This window comes from Panthera pardus, unplaced genomic scaffold, assembly GCF_024362965.1.
Source record: "Panthera pardus isolate Hobbes unplaced genomic scaffold, ASM2436296v1 HiC_scaffold_3, whole genome shotgun sequence".
NCBI lineage: Eukaryota > Metazoa > Chordata > Mammalia > Carnivora > Felidae > Panthera > Panthera pardus.
The window spans coordinates 36690967-36715392 of record NW_026526876.1 but is presented as its reverse complement, the minus strand read 5'-3'; the positions used below and the strand labels follow the sequence as shown (position 1 = coordinate 36715392).

Genomic DNA, 24426 nt, shown 5'->3' with positions numbered 1-24426 from the left:
CCCCAGGGCTTCCCACAATCCTTAGCTCCTTCCGTCTCGCCCGGCTCCTGGCTGTTCTTCCGGTGAGGATGGCTGCGGCCCTGGCTGGGAAGTTGCGAGGGAGTCTCCTGCCCCAGGCGGGTAAGGAGCGGCCCAGGTCCTCACGGCGCGTTCCGGCCGGTGCTCTTAGTTCTCCTCTCCCCTCCTCCACCACTGATCCCCTTCCGTAATCTCTTACTCCAGACAGCTCTCGATGACCCCAGACACCAGCCAGATCGCTGGCCTCCTTCCTCCAGCTAATTCCCTGTGACTCCAGATACTAGTGATAACAGCAGCGCAGCAACAACGTCAGCGACAACTGCTGTATTTCTTCCCTATGTCTGAGTACTCCTTCCTTTTCTGGGTTTCTATAGTCTACCACCTGGCTCTTGCTCGCCTCCGGTTTCCTTTGCTGGAACCACTGCCGGTCCCGACCTTGGCGCTATGCCACCTTTTTACGGTCTCAGCTTAAATGTCATTTTCTCAGGCCTGCCCTGGCCACCTTCTGCAAAGCAGAAATCTGTATTTCGCACCCTGTTTATTGACCCCCTTTACCCATCATGTAATTTTGCATTTGTTTATTATGTGTCTGTCTCCTGTGTTAGACTTCAAACTCCCTAAGGGCAGAACCATGCTCATTCACCATCGCCAGCAGGTGGCGTGGTGTGGGCGTTAGTAGGCATGAAATAGATGTTTGTTTAATGAATGGTTTTGAGCACATGATACAGGCCAGGCACAGTGATAAATGATTTACATGTATTATCTCATTTAAATCTTAAAGCTTGTCATGAAGAAGTCATTACCATGGCCTCTTTACAGGTGAAGAAGTTCAAGTTTAGACCAGTTGAGTGACTGGTCAAGGTCACAGCTAGTAAGTGGCAGAAGAGAGATTAAAATCTGGTTCCATCTGATCCAGAGCCCTGTGTTCTTAGGTTTTGTGGCTGCTGGCAATAAAACCTCTCACCCCAGCAAACGTGCATGCTCCCTGTTAGAACCACCTTCTAGCTGAATTTTGCCTGAGATTCCATCTCAGTCTTGGGAAAGGCTGCAGGTGGGAGGCTCTAGTCTGGGTCCTTTTGTCCAAGATGAAGGGGTCACTTGGGCTTAGGGCTTTCAAGTGGCTCCCTTGTCTTCCGAGGGCTACTCTTCACCGATGGCTGCAAACAAGAAGAGAGGCAAGGGAGGCCTGTTTGGGGGAGCTGTGAGCGCTGTATAACTTCTTTTCCCTCCTGCTTCAAATCATGGGAGAAGGCTTCAGAGCAGTGCTGAGAGCAGTGGTTTTGCGACATCAGCATGCATCTGTAACCCCTGCAGGTCTTATTAGGACACTGTTTGCTGGGCTCCCTTCCAGAGCTCCTGCTTCAGTAGGTCTAGGACAGGCCCTGGGAACTTGTATTTCTAACACGTTCTCAGATGATACTGATGTTGCTGGCTGGGTGGCAGGAGTGCACCTTGAGAACCACTGGCTTAGACCAGGGGTTGGCATGTTGTGGCAGAACTGGTCACCATGTTTTAGAAATAAACTTTTATTGGAATACAGCCACATCTGCTTGTTTCGTATTGGCTATGATTGCTTTCATGATACAGTGGCATGGTTGAATAGTGGCGACAGACTGTATGGTTCTCGAACTTAAAATATTTACTCTTCGGCCATTTTAGAAAAAAAAAATTGCTTAACCCTCACCCCCCCGCCTTTTTTTTTTTTTTAATTTTTTTTTAACGTTTATTTATTTTTGAGACAGAGAGAGAGCATGAACGGGGGAGGGGCAGAGAGAGAGGGAGACACAGAATCGGAAGCAGGCTCCAGGCTCTGAGCCATCAGCCCAGAACCCGACGTGGGGTTCGAACTCACGGACCGCGAGATCGTGACCTGAGCTGAAGTCGGATGCTTAACCGACTGAGCCACCCAGGCGCCCCTACCCCCGCCTTTTTTTAATGTAGTCAAAATACTTTTCCTTTGTTCTCATCTTTTCCCCCATCTCTGTGCATGAAGAAGAGCTGGCGAAATGGGAGCCTCCAAGGATCAAGCAGCTGACCTAAGGTCGCCCGTTAAAGAGAAGTTTGGGGAGTTTAGGATTCCTAGCAGACAATTCCTTGTTCCCCTCTTGTGTTGAGTCTAGCTCTGTGAGCTGTGGTTGGCTTGCCCAGAGGTGAGCTTTTTCTCCATCTGAAGCCCACCGACTAAGGACTCCCAGAGGGCACCCATCACAGCGTTGCCGTTTCCCCTCCCAGGCCGGCTGCCCACCCGCCAGACTGTCCGCTGTGGCTCCAAGGCTGTTACCCGCCATCGTCGCGTGATGCACTTTGAGCGGCAGAAGCTGATGGCTCTCACTGAGTATATCCCCCCCAAGCCTGCTGTCAACCCACGATGCCTACCATGTCCTCCCAGCCCCCCGCAGGAGGTAAGGAGGAGACTGTCCTTGGTGCTGTGATGCTGGCCATAACGAAGCAGTGCCCAGGACACAGCCCTCCACGTCATTACTTCCCCTCTTTGACCCTGTGGTCCACATGCTTTAAAATGAAACGTGCACTTGGTTCTGCTTGGCGTTTGGGGCTCCGTGGATCGGACAGGCCTCCTGGATTTCCTGCATTCTTTACTTGCCTCCAAAAATGTGTGTATGAAAAGCTGTCCAAGCAGGTGGGGGTAGGGGAAAGGATAGCTCCTGTCTTTTTTTTTTTTTTTTTAAGTTGATTTATTTATTTTGAAAGAGAGCGTGCGTGCGCGTGCAAGTGGGAGAGGGACAGAGAGAGGCAGAGAGAATCCCAAGCAGGTGGAGTGCTGTCGGCACAGAGCCCGATGTGGGGCTCGAACTCACGAACCATGAGATCATGACCTGAGCCGAAATCAGGAGTCGGACACTGAACCAACTGAGCCGCCCAGGCGCCCCGTATCTCCTGTCTTGAAAGGGCTTGAAGTTTCCATGTTTTCCTAGAGAAATGATAAGAGAGTTTTTGTCCTTTAAAAAAGAACAGAAGGGCCAGTGGAGAATTTGTAACTCCACGCTCATTGTCAGGTCCACAAGCTGTCAACTTTGAAAACATGGTCTTCAGAAAATGAAGTCTTATCCTGTGCAAATGCCTCAGTTCTGAATTAATGCTGCCAAAGAGTGATCTTGTCTTTATAATTGGTAAAATCCCTCAACACGAGTACAGTGTCAGAGGGATAAACTAATTTTGACCACATTATTGTCAAATGTTGACTGGGTCAGATGGGTGGCCAGTTCAAGGGGATGAGCGTTCTCAGGTTTGAAAACACTGCTGTAAAGACCGTCGTTACCTGATGAAAATGAAAGGGTGGGGTGGGAGACGGAACTCGACTTGGGAGGCGGGGCCCCAACCCTCCCGCTTGTACACAGATCTTTTCCAAGCTTGGGCGTCACTGAGAGCTCCAGCACCCATCCCTGAGGGAATAAGGGGTACAAGGAGAGAAGGGCAGCTTATGTCCCCTTGGTCATCCCTTCCTGACTTCAGGACACAGGCCTTATCCGGCTCCTCCGTCGGGAGATAGATGCAGTTTTCCGAGACAACCGAATGATAGCTGTCTGTCAGAATGTGGCTCTGAGTGCTGAGGACAAGCTTCTCATGCGGCACCAGCTGCGGAAACACAAGATCTTGATGAAGATCTTCCCCAACCAGGTAGGCAGCAGCCCTCTGGTGTGGGTGCCTGGATTCCCCTGCCCCCTGCCAATCAGACCCCGCCGTCCCTCCCCACTCCACAAGCCCCCTTCCTCCAGTCTGGCGCCTAAACTGCAGTTAGGGGCCGAGGAGACCGTCGGCTTGCACCCTCGGCACGACCTGGCCTGTGATCAGGCCACTGGTCCCCAGTGAGCCCTCTTTCCTGCCGTTCCAGGTTCTGAAGCCCTTCCTAGCAGATTCCAAATACCAGAACCTGCTGCCCCTCTTTGTGGGGCACAACTTGCTGCTGGTCAGTGAGGAGCCCAAAGTCAAGGAGATGGTGCGCATCTTGAAGGGTGTCCCTTTCCTGCCCCTGCTAGGTGAGCGCGCACCCCTGCGGGTTGAGGATGGGGGCGAAGGGGAGTGGGGGCTACAGCAGCCCGGTGCCATCTGCTGAGTACATGTGGGTAAGACCGCGGACATCCTTGGCAGGGACATCCTCTCACGGATGGGGCCTGAGTCAGTAGCGCCATTTGTTGAGGGCCGCCTGTGTCAGTCCAGAAGCTGTGCTGGCTCACTACCCTGCGTCATATCTGCACTGGGTGGAAAAAGAAGGGAGGCAGAGAGAGGGCCCTGCAGGGAGAGAGTTCAGACACCTTGAGACTAGCAGTGGAGTAGGGGTGCTGAAGTCCACACAGACGGAGAAACTCAAATAGCCCAGGTCAAGGGCACTGAGGGACAGTGAGCAATGTTTCCCAGACCCCCCACCCCCACCCCTCGCCGCCTCCCCCCCCCAAAGGTAAGAATCCTCAGAGGTGATTCTTCTATAGAGAAGACTGGTTTCATAGGTCTCTGTGGACCCCCTGCCCCCATACACACATGCTCCTTGGTTCTTTTAAGAAAGGTTAGGCAACAATGACTTAGTGGGGGTTGGGCCAGGTGGACGTCTTACGTAAGGGTTTTCTAGGCAAGAGTTAGGAAAGAAGAGAGGGGCTCGGTCCCAAACAGAGTGGCAGTGGGGTGGGGCTGGAGCGAGAACCAGATCGGGGGTGGGGAGGGTGGGAGGTGAGGCAGGGCGGCAGAGCGCGCACTGGAACATCAGGTCGGAGCATTGTTTTCAGAGGAGGGGAGGCGTTTGTGGGGAGCCCAGCTAACCCTGTGTCCTTCCAGGTGGCTGCATTGACGACACCATCCTCAGCAGGCAGGGCTTCATCAACTACTCCAAGCTTCCCAGCCTGGCCCTGGTGCAGGGGGAGCTGGTAGGAGGACTCACCTTCCTCATGGCCCAGACCCACTTCCTGCTTCAGCACCGGTCCCTGCAGCTGACTGCCCTGTTGGATCAGTACATCAGACAGCAACGTGAAAGGGACGCCGTCGTGCCGGCCAGCGGGCAGCCTGACCCTCCTGACCCTGTTCCGGACTCATAGCCAGCCTGTTGTACCCAGCCTGCCCACAAACACGCTGTACCCTTGCCGGCCGTGCCATCACCCATCGGAGATGTGGAAGAACTTGGGGTGGGGAGTGGCATGTGTCCCCCGACTTCACTGACCACGACCTCCTCAGATACAGGGCCACTCAGAGATGGGGAGGCGCTCCATTACTCCATTTCCCGGTGGAGGCTCTTAATCAGTGTCTTTGTCCCTAGGTTTCCCAACCGGAGACCTCATAGAAGCGGTCTTTCAGTTCTCCACGTCCAAGGCAGAGAAGCTGAGCAGATGAGGGCGTTGCTGTCTGCTTCCGTGTCCACTGTCCCTTGCTGCCCGTGTCTCCCATCCTATCCCCTCGTGGGTCCAACGCGCTGGAATAGCTCACCTGGGTAACCGTGCTGAGAATGGCATCTCTGGAGAGCCTGTTGTGCCTGGCTCCGGGCCCACCACTTTACATGCCATTCCCCTTTTCACAGAGAAGAAAACTACGAGGTGGCGAAGTTCGATAGCCAGCCCCAGGTTGTGCAGCTGATAAGAGGCAGAACAGGACTTGAATCGGGTTCTGTCCGCTCTGAAGACCTTGCCCTGGATCTCTGCCCTAGACCTTCCTCATTAGGGTCCCGGTTGTGCCTAAATGTCAATTCTCCACCCTCGGGGTGTGCCATGTTACGGAAGAGGTTGGGAGCACTGCTTTGTGATAAAATGAAATGCATTTTACTTACTCCGTTTTTGCTGTTTGCAAGCTTATTCTCCCTGTAGACGAATTCTCAGGGCCACCCTTGACTCTCACTTCCTCTCTAGAAAATCCTTCCTCTTTCCATGTCCAGGTCTCTTCCCTCCCTGGACCAGTCCCACAAATGGCATCTCTTACATGGTCGTCCTTTTGAAAGCAGCTTCCGGCTTTGCCCAGTAACTAACCTATCCCAAGTGGTTCTGAGCAAAAGAGCTGGGGCAAAACAGAATTCTGTGTTAGGAGGGGGTCTGGAGGCTCTCAAGTGGGAGGCCTCCTCCAAATCTTGGAGAACCAGAATTTGCTAATGAAGGAGAGAGAATGCTTAACTAGGAGCCTGCCCTTGTCCTTGACTGGCATGAGCAAAGTGGCTGTCAAACTTTCCTCCCAGACTTGGGGCAGTGCCACAGCTTCCTCAGTCCTGGACAGGCACCGTTCTGGCAGTGACGGTGCGCAGCAGCTTTTCTGTGGCCTGGTCCAGGACCAGCTTCCCACAGTGCCCAGCACTGTGCTGTATGCCCCAGGGATGGTTGATCGATGTGAAGTGAATTAAAAGGCCCTTGAGGCTTCTGGGTGTCAGAGCCCATCTAGCCAGTACCGCCCAGTGCTCTCCCTGACTCCAGAAGCCTGCTGGGTGCCAACAATGCCCTCCCGGGGCAGCAGGAGAGGTGCTGAGGCTCTGAATGGCATGGCAAACAGGCATCTCCTGAGAGATGTGTAAGATCCTGGAGGGTAAACCAAGGCCTGGGTGGGACTGAGGTCAAAGAACCCTGCATTGCCTCCTTCACCTGCTGGCAATGCCTGAGGCCCTGCCATTAAAAACCCACTTCTTTCCAGAAAGCAGCTTCACCGTCCTTAAAGGTGTCCATCCTTTTCACATTCATTTTAATGTGGTTCAGACCTTTCTTAAGGGCTAATTTTTAATTAGAATTGAGTACTGTGCTAAACACAGTACTCCAGCAGAAGAGCAGAGGTGCTCAGAAAGGGAGGCCGGTGTGGGGGGACCTGAGTGGCTAGAGCTAGCCCTTTCCAACAGCCAGCTGGTTACTGCTGCAGACCCTCTCCTGATCCAGAGACCATGCCAGCTGGGGGTTCTGTGTTAGGCACGGGTACCACCAGCCCCAGTGGGTCCTGACCTGGTGGGGCATCACCCACAATGACAGAGCCTCTGTGGGGGTTGCCCACACAGGGCTGCCTGGCTCTCTCTAGCCGCGGCTGGCCTGCTGACCGTGCTCTTGGCACTGTCTATTGTGGTCCCCCAGGGGCATCCATCCCTTCCTGTCAACCTGATACATTTGCTGGCTCCAAATTTTGCAATCTATTTTCGGATGTAAAACGAGAGGCGGGGGGCGTTAATAAGGAAATGGCCTTGGGTACTAACTAGGGTCAAGGCCATGCTAGTAGGAGTAAACCCTTTACCACCACTGGCTTGAGGCCAGCAGCTCCCCAGTCCTCCGCGGTCTATCTGGAGCTGCTCCCAGTGGGGACTCTGCCCCCACTCCCAAGCTACCTCAGTGCTGGGGAGTCCGCTCAGCCCTGAGTCCTCCCGGGAGCAGGGGGGCAGAGCTGAGCGGCCGCCCGGAGCTTGGCGGGAGGAGGGGCCGGGAAGGGGGAGGTGGGGAGATCCGGCTGGAGGGGAGGCTCCGACGTCTCCTTCCTTCCTGGTTCCTGCAGCAGCTGCTGCCACTGCTAGGCTCCGTGAGGAGGGAGCGGGCGACTCGGAGACGGTGACTCAGAGGCGGAGAGGCGCGCGCGGGCCAAGGAGCACTGGCGTCCATGGACCCTGGGGTAAGGGGCCCACGCTGGCTTTGGCTGACATACCCCAGGCAGGCTTCTTCCCACCTGAAGCTGGCGGGTCTGCCCCTCTGGAGATGGGGGTGGGAATGGAAGTGGAAATGGGGCACCCACCAGGCTCCCCTCCACCCTGCACCCTCTACTGACAGAGCCCCCCCACCCTCCACCCGCCAGCAGTGAGGGGCCAGGATTCTAGGGGGCCAGGAAAAGGACACAGAGATACCCAAACACCAGAAGAGTTTGGGAACTTTCAATGGCCAAATGCAGGAGTTTTACCCCCCCGGGTCAGCCTCTCGCACTCTGGGCCCCTCCGTCCCTACCTCCTGGCCACCACTACCCCACCGCATCCCTGTCCCTTCCCGGCCTTCGCTCCTCAGGTGCTTGCTGGCTCCACTGGAAGATCTGAGCTGTTTCCCCAGCCTCGGGCCAGCCTCGCCCCTCCAGTCCCCTCCCTGTCTCACACACACAGAACCTCATGCATTATTGATCTCCTCGAGGAGCCAGGATGGCCAGGGCTGGTGCCAAGGGCGCCTGTGGGCACTGCTGCGGGACCTGTGTGGACCTTGGCATGTTCTTGGCCGCCTCTTCTCCCGCCCACAGTGCCTCAATGGGCACTGAAGCAGGGTCCCCTGCTTTCTCCGGGTGGGTGTTACTTCTCAGGAACCCCAAGGACCGGGATGGTAGAATGGAGGCTTTGAGGGGCACCGAGGGTCTCAGGTGGGCATCCTATGGTGGAGGCACAGAGAACAGTGGGGGCTGGCTCAGGCCTCAGTTTCCTGATGCCGAAGACAGAGGATCTGGAGACTGATTAGCGGGGAGTTGGGATGACAGAGAAATCTCCCACCCACAACAGCAGGTGGAGGAGTGTCCAGGGGTCCTGGAGGAAGAGAAGCCAGATTGAGATCTTGCTTGTCCAGTCTCGGAATTCCTCTGCCCTGTTTTAGAGTCTGTTTTTTTTACTCCCATGCCTCCTCTCTGCTCCCCCCCGCACCACACCCCCCGCCCTAGGGAATCTTCCAGAGAAAGCACCAAGTGTTTCCTAGAGCCTGAGAATGTGGGCCCAAGGTGGGGCTGGGCGGACTTTTGTGGTTGTCTCTTGGCGCTGGCCTGCGGACCGCGTGCTAGTCCACCTCTCCAGGAGCAGTGGCCACAGCTGGAGGGTGTAGACAGGGAAACCCGCCCAGGGTGGGGAAGGGACAGACTCAGAGAGACATGGCAGGTGAGCAGAAGATGTTGGTGAGCCCTTATCTCAGAGGGTTCGGGAAGGGTTGGAGGCTGGGAAGGTGACAGCAGGGTCTGTGCTAATGGGGTCTCTCTCTTGCTTCAAGGGTCCCCTCAGGACAAGGTGACATCCTTCTCCTTCCACCCTGCTCTACCTTCTCAACAGGGAGTGGCTGCTCCCATCTCCATGGACTTCCAGGAGAGGGTCCCTAACTCCTTGGCCGAGAGCATTCAGTCTGCAAAGCCCAGCAGTGCCCTGCAGGTCTGAGATGGGGAAGCAGGCAGTGGGTGGATAGAGCTTGGCCCCAAAGTGGGGGGGGGCAGATTTGGTCACCTCACCAGCTGCTTTCCTACTTCTCTGTCCTGGACTGCAGGCCTCTGAGCTGTGGGAGGTAGAGGAGGAGCCTCGGGGCAGGCTGGGAGCAGAGGGTATCATGCCTGAGAGGCAGGAAGGCCACCTGCTCAAGAAAAGGAAGTGGCCTCTGAAGGGCTGGCACAAGGTAGGGTGGGCTGGGCAAAGGGAGGGGCCAGATGCAGAGGCGAGTGGGGGATGGGGGGGAAGGGTGTAGGCAGTACTGGGTGTGTGTGTGGAGGAGAAGAAAAGTCCATGTGTGTGGTTGCTCTCTCCCCATACCCTTTTCTGTCGGCCTCCTGGGTTCTCGTTCCTTCTGGGCAAACACAGAGATACTTTGTGCTCGAGGACGGAGTCCTTCACTATGCAACGACGCGGCAAGAGGTGAGTCAGGGCCTCTGCTGGGGGTTGTGGGCTGAGTGTGGGCCCAGAATGGTCTGCACGGACAGGGGACTTTATCATCTTTTTTTTTTTTTTTTTTAATGTTTGTTTTATTTTTGAGGCAGAAAGTGACAGAGCATGAGCAGGGGAGGGGGAGGGAAAGAGAGGGAGACACAGAATCCGAAGCAGGCTCCAGGCTCTGAGCTGTCAGCACAGAGCCCGATGCGGGGCTCGAACTCACAAACCGCAAGATCATGACTTGTGCTGAAGTCGGACGCTTAACCGACTGAGCCACCCAGGCGCCCCAGGGAGCTTTATCATCTTTACCCTTGTTTTATTCTGGTGCTGGGGACAGGAACTAGAGGCCGGCATCCTCAGGATCTCTTTCTGAGAGGGTGTTTCCCTTCTCAGCCTTCGCGTTGCTGAGATTAGTTTTCCTTGCTCTCTGACTCCCTTGTTCAGAGTATGACTTGACGTAGTGGGGTGCTCTGTGCACCAGAGGACAACTGACAAGTCCCTGCTGATGCTGTGAACCTGCTGCCTGGCCCTGGAGCCTAGGGTCACCTCAGGGAGATGATGGCTCTGGGGTCCCGGGGGCCTAAAAACAGTCCCATTTTTCCCTGCCCACCATCCACCCTAGATCACCAAGGGGAAGCTTCATGGCTCCATTGATGTCCGACTGTCTGTTATGTCCATCAACAAAAAGGCCCAGCGCATTGACCTTGACACTGAAGACAACATCTACCACCTCAAGGTGACATCCCTGGGAGCCAAGTTGTGGCTTGGGCCCCAGCCCAGCAGAGACACTAGGGCACACAGGAGAGAGGGGCGGGTTGAGGGTCTGTCCCTGAGGTTGACAGCAAGGGAGTTCCCATCGTATACCACAGCCAATGGCAAGACGTCCCTCTTGGTTGTTACATGAACAGGTGCAGAGCTAAGGGCTCGGTCACCCCGGGGAAGCTGCGCTCTGTCTCCCTGCAAGGAGCCTTTGCACAAGCCGGGGACGACAGGGAGACACTCTCCTTGCCTGGGAAGCAGAGCCCCAACTTCTTGCCCCTGTGAAGCAATCCTTCCTTTCACGCTTCCCTCCCCCTCTCCGTCCCTTCTGCAGATCAAATCCCAGGACCTCTTCCAGAGCTGGGTGGCCCAGCTTCGTGCCCACCGCCTAGCCCAGCGCCTAGACATGCCCCGAGGCTCGCTGCCCAGCACCACTCACCGGAAGGTAAGGGAGGTCCTGGGGAGGGGGGGGGCAGTAACATGGGGACTCAGGGGTGGGGGCTTCAGGGAACTGCGAGATCCATGGAGGGGGTGCTGCCTTGCCTCACTCTTGACTCACCCCACAGGCTCCTGGTGCCCAGTTTCCAGCAGCAGGCAGTGCTTCGGCTCTCCCTGGGGTCGGACCTCGGGAGAAGGTGTCTTCCTGGCTGAGGGACAGTGATGGGCTAGACCGCTGCTCTCATGGTGAGGGGCCCCTGGCACTGTGCCTCTGTGGGCAGGATGGGTGCCTTTGGGTCTAGGAGGTGTCGGCTGTCACGAGGAGGTGGAACCATTACCTCCAGCCCTGCCTCCGGGAACCTGGGGCCTCCAAGCCAACAGGATCTCCTCGGGCCTGCCCTGGGGAGCACCAGCCTCACCGAGAATGGCGGGGGCTTGTGTCTCAGGCACATAGACAGGACTCGGGCCGGGGCTCACGGACAAGAAGATACAGAAAGCCAATCGGGGAGGGGTCCCGTGGAGTAGTGTCAGAGAAGGGGTGTGCTCTAGAACCCGTTCCTGGAGTAGGCAGCTGAGATGTTGGCCTGGGAGAGGGAGATGGGGAGGTGCCACCAAGTGGGGACAGAGAGTCAGGGCCACCCCCACCCTGCACCCTGTGCGGAGGCAGCAAAGTTAAGGTATGTTATGGGGACCGAGGATGCCAGCCCTCTTGGGAAACCAGTGGCGAGAACTGGGAACTGCTTTGGCGTCCTGAGCCGAGGAGGGGGACGCAGTGTCAGGGTTTCTGTGGCCGCCCGGGTGAGATGTTAGGAGGAGGAAGGGAAGCCGAGGGACAGACTCTGGGGCGCCCAGGCAGTGTTGGGAGAGGATATCCTCATTCATTCTTCCCACAGAGCTCTCTGAGTGTCAGGGGAAGCTCCAGGAACTACACAGACTCCTCCAGAGCCTGGAGTCCCTGCACCGGATCCCCTCGGCCCCTGTTATCCCCACGCACCAGGTGAGGGCCAGGGGAGGAGACAGGGCCCTGCCCAGGGGACTCCTGCTTGTCGCCCTCACCCTCACCACTTCCCCGGGACAGGCCCCCAGGCCCCCTCGTGTGCTGCGGTTTCCTGGAGAGCTGCACATCTGCCTAGCTGACCCACCTCCCGTGTCCAGACGGCCTCAGGGTTGTCTCTCTGCCCCTTTGGAGTGACCCCTGCCTGCTGTACCCACGCCTCTACTAGGGTGTCATCTTCTTCCTCTGGGACGTCAGATGTCTCTGTGCCCTCCTCCGTGGCCATCTTCCCCTCTCCTGGCTTTCATGGTTGCTGCCCTTTGCCCCACCCTGAGTGAAACTCACCCCTCACCTCCCGCCTTCGACTTGCCAGGCCTCAGTGACAACTGAGAGACCCAAGAAGGGGAAACGGACCAGCCGCATGTGGTGCACACAGAGTTTCGCCAAGGACGACACCATCGGACGGGTGAGGTGGGGTGTGGACCCCAAGTCACCGGGGTGGGATGTCCTGGAGGAGGCTGTCACCTTCGACCCCTCTCCCTCACCCCCAGGTTGGTCGTCTCCACGGCTCTGTTCCCAACCTGTCTCGCTACCTGGAGTCCCGGGACCCCTCAGGCCCCCGCGGGCTGCCACCTCCAGACTATGCCCACCTGCAGCGTACTTTCTGGGCCCTGGCCCAGAAGGGTGAGTGCATGCTGGAGGGCGGTGGGGGGCAGGCGGGGAGAGGGAGAGGGAGAGGAGTCTGATGCCTGCCCTTGCCCCGCAGTGCACAATTCCCTCAGCAGTGTCCTGGCTGCCCTCACCGCTGAATGGGACCGACTGCGGGACCTGCACCAGGGTTCAGAGCTGTCGCGGATGGGGGTGAGGCTCAAGGACAGGGGAGCGTGTGGGAGGAGACGGCTTGAAGCTGAGGACCGCAGGCCTGGGGAGGAGAGCGGAGCTGGGTCTGGGGAGAGTGGTTGGCGGAGGCAATCTGCGCAGAGGGCAGTATCGCGGGGCGGGGAGGGCTTTGTCCTCCTGGCTCCCTGTCCCCTCACTGTCTCCTCGCAGGTCTCTGAGGCCTCAGCTGGCCCGAGGCGCCTCCACTCGCTCTCCGTCTCCTCGGACACCACTGCAGACTCCTTCAGCTCCCTCAACCCTGAGGAGGTAGGAGCCAGGCTGGGTTGTGGGAACCATTTCTCCTGCACCTTCTTTCTTAGCAGAAGTGAAGGCATGGTTGGTCTTCAGACCCAAAACAGGGCCCAGAAATCCTAGCTCCAACCCAATTCATGTAACATTGGCAGCAGCCTCACCTTGGTCATTCCTGCCCTGCCAGTGTGCAGATTGCTTATACTTTTTTTTTTTTTTTTTAAAGTAGTGGAGCCCAACTCAGGGCTTGAACTCAGGGCTCTGAGATCAAGACTTGAGCTGAGATCAAGAGTTGGAGGTGTAACCGACTGAACTACCCAGGCACCCTAGAGTGCTTTTACTATTTTTTTTAAGAGTTATTTATTTTTTAATTTGAGAGAGAGAGAGAGAGAGAGAACGCACAAGTGGGGGACAGGGGGAGAGAGAGAGAGAAAATCTTAAGCAGGCTCCACACTCAGCACAGAGCCCGATGTAGGGCTCCATCCCATGACCCTGGGATAATGACCTGAGCCGAAATCAAGAGTCAGACACTCAAGTGACTGAGCCACCCAGGTGCCCCATGCTTTTGCTTAATTCAGTCCTATGCGGCCATGATCCTTACCCTCAAGTTCATGGTGGAGGAAACTAAGACTCAGAGACTCTGACCAATGGGCCCAGGATCCCCCAGTTGAGGATTGGCTGAGCTGGGACTTCCGTGTTCTGAGCACAGACTCTGGGGCCGGGCTCTGTGGGTTTGAATTTGGCTCTAGTGCTTGGCGGCTTTGTGACCCTGAGCCTCAGTGTCCTGGTCTGCAAAGTAGGGGGTTATAACAGTACCTACCGCTTAGGGTAAGTGTCAGGATGGACTGCATTGATGCACACGGAAGGCTTGGAACCCATCTCAGAGTGAGTGCCTAGGCCATGTGAGCGGCTCTTATGGAACCCACGTTCCCCTGTCCCAGACCCCAGTTCAGCCGCCACACCTTCGTATCCCACCACACTCTCTCCCTTCTGCGTCTTCTGCTTGGTGGGCTCCACACTCAGGCAGTAAAAGTCCTCAGTATGCTTCCCTCTCAAGGGAACTGTCAGGGCCGGGGAGCCCTGCCTGACACCTGTCCTTCCCACAGCAAGAAGCCCTGTACATGAAGGGGCGGGGGCTGACCCCCCAGCTGTCCCAGAGCAGCGTCCTGTCCCTTGCTGATTCCCACACAGAGTTCTTTGATGCCTGTGAGGTTCTCCTCTCTGCCAGCTCTTCTGAGAATGAGGTGAGGTGGGGGACAACCCTGGGAAAATTGGGATGGGGTCCAGAGAGACTAGAATTTGTAGATTCCCAAATCCTTTCTAACGCCTCAGCTGCTCTCTGGGGTAACACGTCCAGACCTGTTGGGTTTGTGTGGCCCTGCTCAGAAATCTGCTGGGGACCCTTCCTTTAGTTTGATGTGCTTTATCCCCGTGGGGTCTTCCCGAGACTGCTGCCGCAGCCCCACCCCAGCCCTCTTCCTGTGAGCGGTTCATCCCCAGCACTTCCCCTAGCCCTGAACCCTGGATCTCAGCAATGCCCTGCTACCTTTCCTTGGTGTTCGCCAAGTCCCTGTGCTCCCTCCCGGCAGGGAGAGGGCCAGGCGTCCCCTCCCAAAGTGGCAAGGCACACTCCATGATGTCAGTCTTAGGGCTCCGATCCTCCCCTCCCCCAAATACGTGTCTTCCCCCTTCCCATCAAAGGACTAGCTGGGCAGAGTCTTGCCAGGCCCTGGGCACTGCCCAGCTGCCCGGGGAGGCCCAGTCTGCCCAGCCTGTCATCTGTCCTGGCCCAGGGCTCAGAGGAGGAGGAGTCGTGCACCAGTGAAATCACCACCAGCCTGTCTGAGGAGGTGCTGGACCTCAGGGGAGCTGAGCGCTACCAGAAAGGTACTAGCTGGGTGTGCAGGCATGGAGGGGTTTGGAGGGAGGTACAAATCGTGTTTGTCCACAGCCCAGACCCCTTGGGAGGCAGTCTATTGTGGTGACTGGTGGGCTAACAGCTTAGGGTGACCCCGGGAGATAAGGAAGGCTAAGCTGTGAGCTACAGAATGTTCTAGGAGCGGCTCCCGAGGTGGGTCGGGCTCAGGCCTGGGGGCTGGCCATCAGTGCGGTCTTCTGAGAAGACTGGCATGGGGCCTGATACAGAGGCAGATGGTCCCACCTTGCCACTCTTTAGCAGTGTGGCTTTGGACATGTCATTTTACTTCTTGGAGGCTGTTCCCTCATCTGTAAAATGGGCTGAATAATCTGTATCCCAACATTGGTTTCTGTGTTTATGGAGGGGAACTGAAGGCCAGGGTGGGGGCTCAGGAGGGGCTTCTGGGGTTCAGGGTTTCCAGCAGCAGGAGGTGCCCTCTCTGAGTGGTTCTCGGCCCTGCTACCCACCTAAATCCCCCCGGGGGCTCGACTGCAGAGCCCAGAGGGGTGCTTGGGAATGAGTGTATCTAGGAGCACCTCAGGACTGGGGGCGGCTCTGGGGTTGGCCTGTGTGCCCCCCAAGTCTGGATACCCTGCGGGAGGAAGAGTGACGTGGCCGGGTGGGGCCCAGGGGCGTGTGTTCCAGGGAGAGCTGCGGGGCCACCCCGTCGCCGCTGCCTGCCGGCGGCCAGCGGGCCAGGGGCCGACGTGAGCTTGTGGAACATACTTCGGAACAACATCGGCAAGGACCTGTCCAAGGTGTCCATGCCTGTGCAGCTCAACGAGCCACTCAACACTCTGCAGCGGCTCTGCGAGGAGCTGGAGTACAGCAGCCTCCTGGACCAGGCCAGCCGCGTGGCGGACCCCTGCGAGCGCATGGTACCCCCGGCACTCCTGGCGGGGCTCTTCCCCGCCACTGAAGCTCTACCTCCACCAGTCCTTGCTTGTAATGGGGTGGCACCCCCCTTCTCTGCAACCCCCCAGGGGCATGTCCCCCGTATCCCCCAACAGCATCTGCCCGCCCCCCCCCAGCAGCGGCATCTCCCCCCGTATTGGCATCTCTCCCCCCACCCCCAGCGGCATCTCCCCCCTCCAACAGCATTCTCCCCCACCCCCAGCGGCATCTCCCCCCCCACCAACAGCATTCTCCCCCACCCCCAGCAGCATCTCCCCCCACCCCCGTAGCAGCATCCCCCCCCCCCACCAACAGCATTCTCCCCCACCCCCAGCGACATCTCCCCCCCCCCCCCCCCGTGGCATCTCCCCTACCCAGCGGCATCTCCTTGCCCCCAGCAGCATCTCCTGGCCTCCCGCCCCAGCGGCATCCCCGCCGGCCCAGTGGCATCCCCCCCAACCCCAGCTGCATCTCCCCGCCCCCAGTGGCATCTCCACCCGCCCCAGCAGCATCTCCCCCCCACCCCCCACCCCACCCCAGCGGCATCTCCCACCCCCTCGCCCCGTGGCATCTCTCCCCGCCCCCAGCGGCATCTCCCCCCCCACCAGCATTCCCCCCCACCCCCAGCAGCATCTCCCCCCCCCCCCGTAGTGGCATCCCTCCCACCTCAGCAGTATCTCCCCGTCCCCAGTGGCCTCTCCACCCCCCCAGCGGCATCTCTCCGCCCCAGCAGCATCTCCCCCCACCCCCCCCAACCCCACCCCAGTGGCATCTCCCACCCCCCCCAGTGGCATCTCTCCCGCCCCCAGCGGCATCTCCCACCCCCCCCAGCGGCATCTCCCCCCCCCACCAACAGCATTCCCCCCCACCCCCAGCGGTATCTCCCCTCCCTTGTAGCGGCATCTCCCCCCACCAGCAACATCTCTTCCCGCCCCCCCCCAGTGACATCTCCACCCACCCCCAGTGGCATCTCTCTGCCCCAGCGGCATCTCCCCACCACCCACCCCAGCGGCCTCTCCTCCGCCCCCCCCGCCCCCCCCCCAGCAGCATCTCCTCGCCCTTCCACCCGCAGGTGTACATCGCGGCCTTTGCTGTCTCTGCCTACTCGTCCACGTACCACCGAGCAGGCTGTAAGCCCTTCAACCCCGTCCTGGGGGAGACCTATGAGTGTGAGCGGCCTGACCGAGGCTTCCGCTTCATCAGTGAGCAGGTGTGGGCCCCGGAAGAAGAGAGGCCCTCACGGGTGGCTGGGGCTTCAGAGGGGCCAGGGCGCGGGAGAGAGAGTTCAGGGCGTCTGGCTCCGGGCCGAGCCCTGTGCCACATGGCGGTGGTGCAAAAGGCTCTCTGCTCCAGGGAGCGCCCTGCCGAGTGTGGGGGGCAGACTTGAAATGGGGAGTTACTTGACTATGTTCTAGAGCTGGACCCTGGAGGCTCTGAGGCTGCCCTTCAGCCAGGAAGGCATGCTGTAGGGGCTGATCTCCACCTAGGTCTTGAGGGAGGACTGACGTGCACCAAGAATCCAGGGGGTGGGGAGAATGGGAGGCTCCAGACAGGGTATGAGAGACGCAGCTGGGTGGCAAGACAGCCCCAAGCCCTGAGGAGCCCTGCAGGCCAAATGGTTGCCTTCAATGGGGAGTCATCGAGGGTTTTAGGCAGTAGAGTGACAATGCTCCAAATTGCACTTTATAAAGATTGCTCAGACCGTGGTGTGCGGATGGGTCAGAGAAGGCCATTAAGAGGCCGTTTCAGTCATCCCTGTTAAGAGCTGACAAAGACCTGCACTTAGGCTGTGGCATCTGGATTGCGAGGACATTGGATTCAGGAACCGTGTCATGTTGCCCTTGACAGGACACAGTGGTCAGCAGAATGCTGTTACGTGTAAGAGATAGGGGAGGTGGTCGATGATAGGGAAAAGCTGGAGATGGCCTTGAATTTCTGGTTCGGGGGCTCCAGCAGGTGTATGGAAGTGCCAGTTAGCAAGATGGGAAGTGTGTGAGGAAGGTAACTGCATTGGCGAGACTCCTTGTCTACGTGGGCTTGACTTCCACGGGGAGATGTCCGGGAGGCCCTGGGCCGTGTGGGTACAGAGCTCCTCTGGGAACAGGTGGGGGCTGACAGACCCGGGAGTCACCAGCTTAGAGGACGGATGATGTCACGGGCTGCTCACGGGAGAGGGTCTGAGGAGGGTGGGCAGGGAAGGCGGAGGAGCTCCGAGGCCAAGTGCGGGTGGATGGTCCACAGGACTTTGACGGGGTTGGTTGGTTTACTGAGTGAGGGAGGTTTCTGAGAAGGGCTGTGGGCCGAGGCCGGGTTACAGCGGGTGGCTAGGAAAAAGAAGTAACATAGGGAAAAATGAGACTTAAAAAAAATTAAAATTAGGGGCTCCTGGGTGGCTCGGTCGGTTAAGCACACAGCTTCAGCTCAGGTCATGATCTCATGGTCTGTGAGTTCAAGCCCTGCATTGGGCTCTGTGTCAACATCTCAGAGCCTGGAGCCTGCTTCAGATTCATATTCTCTCTCTCTCTCTCTCTCTCTCTCTCTCTCTCTCTCTCTCTCTCTCTCAGAAAGAAATAAAAAACATTAAAAAAATTAAAATGAAATGGGGCACCTGCCTGGCTCAGTCAGTGGAATGCACCACTCTTGATCTCGGGGTCATGAGTTCGAGCCCTGTGTTGGGTGTCGAGCTTCCTTAAGGAAAAAAAAAATTAAAATAGAGAAAAAATGCAGTTTATTTTCAAAACAGTTGACCGGGAGAGAAAGAGGAGAGAGAGAGAGGGTTTCAGCCAGAGGTGGGGATAGAGCTGAGGCAGGTGTTTTGTTTGTTTAGATTTTAAGTGGTTTTGAAAATATAGTGACAAGTTCGTCCAGTACAGGAGTGTGTACAATAGGAAATGAGCCCCAGCTCCTTCTGAGGAGATTGCTGCTGCCAGTGTTTGTTTTGTGCGTACGTGAGCAAAAGTGTGTGCATCCAGAAAAGAAAGGTTTACTCTTTTTTTAAAATGGAAGAAACAGGAAATATTTCTTTAGTTTTTTGTTTTGTTTTGTTTTTTAGAGAGAGAGGGCGCAAATGAGTGAGAGGCAGAGAGGGAGAGAGAGAAGCAGCGTTCAAGGTCACCAGATGCCGGGCTCAAGCTCACGAACCGTGAGATCATGTCCTGAGCCAGAGTCCAATGCTTAGCTGACTGAGCCACCCACGCGCCCTGATATTTCCTTAAAAAAAAAACAAACATAAAAAAGTTTATTTATTTATTTTGAGAGAGAGCAAGGACAAGCAGGGGAGAGGCAGAGAGAGAGAATTCCAAGAAGGCGCCCTGTGTCAGCACAGAGCCCAACTCAGGGCTCGATGTCATGAACTGTGAGATCATGACCTGAGCCTAAATCAAGAGTCAGACACTCAACTTGGCTGAGCCACCCAGGCACCCCAGGAGATACTTCTATTTGGAGAGAAAGAGAAAAGTAGAGGGAAAGGCTGCAGAACAGTGGGGTGGAGGAGGGCGGAGCCTGCAGGAAGGGGTGTGAGGCAGCTGCACCAGGAGGAAGGTCCAGGCCTGGCAGTGGATTCAGGGGGCTGGGGTCAGGGTGGGAGCCATAAATTGGTGGGAGGAGTTGCCACCTCTAGTCTCCCTCTGAGGGTGGGCGTGTCAATGTGGTTTGAAGGTGATGGGTTGGGTGTGGGTCCTCAGAGAAGGATTGGGCCCAGGTGTAGACGGAGTGTAGCATTAGAAGTTTCCAGGCGTGTGCTCCGTGTGTTCCTCGGCTCCGTGGGGGTGAATGAAGAGCAGGGAACCAGGGGCGGCACAGAGGAGGCCGATGCCAGGTGTTGTGACCAGTGGTGGCAGAAGGTTGTGGAGGGTGCTGTGAGAAGGTGGAGGTGACAGCAATGTCAGGCGGGGGGACGGTGGTGGAGCAGGGCGGACAGGGCACAACAGAGCCGAGTGGCTGAAAGTCTTGGGAGGAGTCATGGACCACAGGGAATGAGAGAGGCAAGGCTGCAGGCTTTGGGATACCCAGGTTCAAGTTCCAGATATGGAGCCGTTCCAAGGAGGGCAAGGCCAGGGTTTTTTTTGGAGGCTGTGATGATGGTGAAGGAGAAAGCAGTGAGGGAAGAGGGCCCCCAGGAGGGCTGGCTTTCAGGCAGGGCACAGGAGGAAGCCTCATCTGTCACTACTAGAGGACTTGGTAGCCTTGAACAGGGGTCCTGGGGCTCCAGAAGGGAGTGAGTGAGAAGGAAGCATGTGAGGCCTCATGGGGACAGAGAGGGCAACAGAATCTGGGTGGTGGCTGAGGATGACAGAGACAAGAGACCTGGAACCAACTGGTCTTCTGGTTTGGAGAGGAACTGGGATTGGGGATAAGGGACTTTGGGGAGCCCTGGGGTAAGGAGCAGACCCCATAATCCTCAGGGGCAGCGTCAAGAGACCTTCTTTGTTCACCAAGGTCTCCCACCACCCTCCCATCTCGGCATGCCATGCGGAGTCTGAGAACTTCATCTTCTGGCAAGGTGAGGAATGGGGGGGTGGGGAGGGGTGGTGAGGCGGACATGAGGGTGAAGGGCAGATGGGGGAGGGGCTGGAACACTCTCTGGTCTCTTTTCTGCCCTCCCTCTCCCTCTCCCTCTCCCCACCCAACTCCAGACATGAAGTGGAAGAACAAGTTTTGGGGCAAATCCCTGGAGATTGTGCCTGTGGGGACCGTCAATGTCAGCCTGCCCAGGTGGGTGTCGCTAAGGCCCCAGCCTATGGGGCTGCTAAGGTCAGCAGCCAGGCCCAGCCTACGGGCCGTCTTCCAGGCTGGGGTGGTGAGGTGATAGGGGCAGGATCGAAAGGTCTGGCCTGAAGCTGGTTGCGGTGGGGTAGTGTCTATACGTTTCACACCTATTTTTACAGCCGTTGTGCATACAGAAACAGGAAAAATCCTAGAACGGTAGAGCTGGAAGGGCTCACTGAGGTCATCTGATGCAGTGGCTTTCACACTCTCTTGACCGTGACTCACAGTAAGAAATCCATTTGAGACTTTAAGCCAATGCGCAGATGCACCCACCCTCATACACAGACCCACAGAGACCTAAGTTGATCTCAGGACTGATCGCAAACCACATTGGAAACACTGTCCTCTAGCTCATGTCATTTTCCAAGTGGGGACAGCAGCCAGAGAAGAAGGGGGCTTACCCGGCATGGTCCAGGAGTTAGCGAGAGGCCAGTCCAGGGCCGGGAAGATCCTGGGCTTCAGAGTTAGAAGTTCTGTCTGGCAGCTTTGATAATTATGCACGCAACAAAGAGGCTTAATGCTTCAGAGCCTCCCATCCGCTCTTCCGTGAAATAAGAGTAATGAGTAGAACCCAGAGGAAGGGGGGATTAAACAGGGTAATGTGTGAATGGGCCTACCCTAGTCCCTGCACCCAAGGGCAGGGACTCTGTGTATTTATCCCCATGACGTAGGCACTCAGGAGCTTTGTCAATGAATGGAGACCTGTTGACTCAATATTTTTTGTGAGGGCTGTTGTGCTTTGTAAATGTGTTATCCTTTTTGTTTTGTTCATATATTTTTTTTTTTTAATTTTTTTTAACGTTTATTTATCCTTGAGACAGAGAGAGACAGAGCATGAACGGGGGAGGGGCAGATAGAGAGGGAGACACAGAATCGGAAGCAGGCTCCAAGCTCCGAGCCATCAGCCCAGAGCCCGACATAGGGCTCGAACTCATGGAATGCGAGATCGTGACCTGAGCTGAAGTTGGACGTTCAACCGACTGAGCCACCCAGGCGCCCCTATATATTTTTTTTAATATTTATTTATTTTTTTTTAATTTTTTTTTTTAATGTTTATTTATTTTTGAGACAGAGAGAGACAGAGCATGAATGGGGGAGGGTCAGAGAGAGAGGGAGACACAGAATCTGAAACAGGCTGCAGGCTCTGAGCAGTCAGCACAGAGACCGACGCGGGGCTCGAACTCACATACCGCAAGATCGTGACCTGAGCCGAAGTCGGACGCTTAACCGACTGAGCCACCCAGGCGCCCCTTTGATATTTATTTTTGAGAGAGAGCGCATGCCTGTGCACAAGCAGAGGAGGGGCAGAGAGAGAGAGGGAGAGAGAGAATCCCAAGCAGGCTCTGTGTTGTCAGCGCAGAGCCCAACTCGGGGCTTGAAGAGGAGTTCCACCTCATGAGCTGTGAGATCGTGACCTGAGCTGAAATCGAGAGTCAGATGTTTAACCGACTGAGCCACCCAAGCGCCCTATAAATATGTCATCCTTCACGCAGAGGCAGAACCAGGACCGCAGTGTTCCTTCCACAGACCCACATGACGGGCATCCTGGCTCAGGGTGGCACTTGTTCCCGGGGCCAGCCAGCTGCCCTCCCCTGCTCTGTCTCTCTCAGATTTGGGGACCACTTTGAGTGGAATAAGGTGACGTCCTGCATTCACAACATTCTGAGCGGCCAGCGCTGGATCGAGCACTATGGGGAGGTGCTCATCCGGAACACGCAGGACAGCTCCTGTCACTGCAAGATCACCTTCTGCAAGGTGGGCATCCCCACCCTGACCCTGCCTGTCTGCCGCCAACAGCTCACCCTGGGGGACGGGAGGGGACACCTCCCTAAGTCCCCTGCCTCCACCCCCACCCCAGGCCAAGTACTGGAGCTCCAACGTCCACGAGGTGCAGGGGGCCGTGTTCAGCCGGAGCGGCCGTGTCCTCCACCGACTCTCCGGGAAGTGGCACGAGGGGCTATACCGGGGATCCCTGCCCGGCGGTCAGTGCATCTGGAAACCCAGTAAGTGGCCTGGTCAGGGAGGGCCGGGCAGGGGTGAGGGTGCCTATGGCACAGTCCACCTGCCCCAGCCCCTTGCCTTCCCCCCCAGACTCCATGCCCCCAGACCACGAGCGAAACTTCGGCTTCACTCAGTTTGCCTTGGAGCTGAATGAGCTGACGGCAGAGCTGAAACGGTCACTGCCTTCCACGGACACGCGGCTCCGGCCAGACCAGAGGTCAGTGTCAGGTGGGCCCCACCCTGGAGCCTCTGGGCTCCTCCCTCTTCCACATGAGCTTCCGCATCCAGCTTGGCCTCTTCTTCCCTCTTGGCGTTGCCCCAGGGAGATGGGTCCCATCTGGGGGCAGAGCTGGGCAGGGGACAGAGGTCTTGGGTTTGGCAGGAGGGGGCAGTTCCCCTGACTGCCATGTGGATGCTTAGGTACTTGGAGGAGGGGAACATACAGGCCGCTGAAGCCCAGAAGAGAAGGATCGAGCAGCTTCAGCGGGACAGGCGCAGAGTGATGGAGGAGAACAACATCGTCCACCAGGCTCGCTTCTTCAGGTACCTCTGCCCTCTCCCTAGGCCTCTGCCGTCCAGGCTCCTTGCCACCTCCCATACAGCCCCTCCTCACTCTGAGTGGGGCCGGCTATGGGAGGCAGCGTCCGGGGACCCTGGCCTTAGTTCGGGACGTTCACCCCTCTCCTTCCCCCAGGCGGCAGACAGACAGCAGTGGGAAGGAGTGGTGGGTGACCAACAACACGTACTGGAGGCTGCGGGCCGAGCCAGGATACGGGAACCTGGATGGGGCCGTGCTCTGGTAGCCCTGGCCCTCGGGGGGCAGGAGGCTCAGGTTCCTCCCTCCTGCCTCTACCTCCCACGGACACACGGGTGAGGCCAGGCTTCCCCACTCACCGCCCTGGAGACCAAGGGGGCAGCCCTGGCTTTGTCCCCTCTGCCGGCCAGAGGGGCTGCATCCCGGCCCACCGCCCACCCCCTGTTTGGGGTGGGAAGCAGGATTCGTGCTTCCCCAGTCTTGTTTTCCCAGACAACCAGCATGTAAGACCCTTCTTGTTCTGTCATTCCCCTTCTGTCCCCTTTGGGGTACTTGGGGGAGACTCCAGGCTCTCCAGGATCTGTTCCCCATTTAGTGCCTTCCTAGGACACAGGGGACCCCTTGATGCTCCCCAGGCTTCCTATGCCCAGGGCTCTGGCCCTGGCTGTGCGGTTGGAGTGAACGAAGGAGAAGAGATGGCCTTTTCTCCCACCCCCTGTCCGTCCCATCCCTCTCCAGCATCTTCTCCCCCGTGCCCCGGCTCAGCGGGGCTCCCTTTGCTTGGTCCTTGGCAGTCTCTCCCATCCTCCTGGATCCCCGTCTCCCAAACTGCAAAACGCCTGCAGCTTCTGGCTCCTTCGGCCCTGGTCCTCAAGCGGAAGGGAACTTCAGTCACAGCTCGGCAGGTCCCCGCTGTGTGGACAAGACCTGTCCAAGAGGCGGGGAGCGAACTGAGCCGGCAGGGTGCCTGGCCTCAGACCCCCTGGGAGTGAGTGAGCACGCGTGAGAGTGTGAGTTTGTGTAGGAGTGTGTGCATGTGTGCGTGTGCCCGTGTACTGCTTGCAGGCGAGCAGGGTTCCCAATGTAGCCCGATGGCCCCTGCTGGGGGTCCGCCACTGTTGCTCATTTTCGCACAGTCTGCCTCTGATTAAGGTGAATCGCAGTGACATTCCAAGCTCCAATAAAGACAACCCCGAACTTGGGCCTGAGACCATTCATTTAACGTTTTTTATTTATTTTTGAGACAGAGAGAGACAGAGCATGAACGGGGGAGGGTCAGAGAGAGGGAGACACAGAATCCGAAACAGGCTCCAGGCTCTGAGCGGTCAGCACAGAGCCCGACGCGGGGCTCGAACTCACGGACTGCGAGATCGTAACCTGAGCCGAAGTCGGCCGCTCAACCGACTGAGCCACCCAGGTGCCCCAAGAGACCATTC

At 57.4% G+C, this 24426-nt stretch overlaps 2 protein-coding genes across 5 annotated transcripts; both read left to right on the top strand.

Moving 5' to 3' along the window:
* The first annotated feature begins 18 nt into the window (after window positions 1–18).
* MRPL10 (mitochondrial ribosomal protein L10) lies at window positions 19–5781 on the top strand. 2 transcript variants are annotated; one of them, XM_019415933.2, is made up of 6 exons: window positions 41–120; window positions 2012–2168; window positions 2251–2420; window positions 3490–3654; window positions 3869–4013; window positions 4804–5781. In XM_019415933.2, the coding sequence occupies exons 3-6, from the start codon at window positions 2316–2318 to the stop codon at window positions 5058–5060; spliced, it is 672 nt and encodes a 223-aa protein (XP_019271478.2). In that variant the 5' UTR covers window positions 41–120; window positions 2012–2168; window positions 2251–2315; the 3' UTR covers window positions 5061–5781. The 2 variants fall into 2 exon arrangements, with proteins under 2 accessions (XP_019271477.2, XP_019271478.2); XM_019415932.2 differs by lacking the exon at window positions 2012–2168 and having other exon boundaries at window positions 19–120.
* A 1638-nt stretch (window positions 5782–7419) lies between these two features.
* Window positions 7420–24192, top strand: OSBPL7 (oxysterol binding protein like 7). 3 transcript variants are annotated; one of them, XM_053892708.1, is made up of 23 exons: window positions 7422–7578; window positions 8913–9067; window positions 9180–9305; window positions 9488–9541; window positions 10179–10292; window positions 10650–10760; window positions 10882–10999; window positions 11647–11750; window positions 12121–12213; window positions 12299–12431; window positions 12514–12608; window positions 12798–12893; window positions 13982–14119; window positions 14669–14762; window positions 15424–15671; window positions 16760–16897; window positions 20125–20188; window positions 20322–20400; window positions 21948–22209; window positions 22313–22457; window positions 22546–22672; window positions 22876–22998; window positions 23150–24192. In XM_053892708.1, the coding sequence occupies exons 2-23, from the start codon at window positions 8993–8995 to the stop codon at window positions 23256–23258; spliced, it is 2646 nt and encodes an 881-aa protein (XP_053748683.1). In that variant the 5' UTR covers window positions 7422–7578; window positions 8913–8992; the 3' UTR covers window positions 23259–24192. The 3 variants fall into 3 exon arrangements, 2 of the variants coding, with proteins under 2 accessions (XP_053748683.1, XP_053748684.1); XM_053892709.1 differs by having other exon boundaries at window positions 7423–7578; window positions 22065–22209; XR_008418686.1 differs by lacking the exon at window positions 23150–24192 and having other exon boundaries at window positions 7420–7578; window positions 22288–22457; window positions 22876–22990.
* Window positions 24193–24426: the final 234 nt, after the last annotated feature.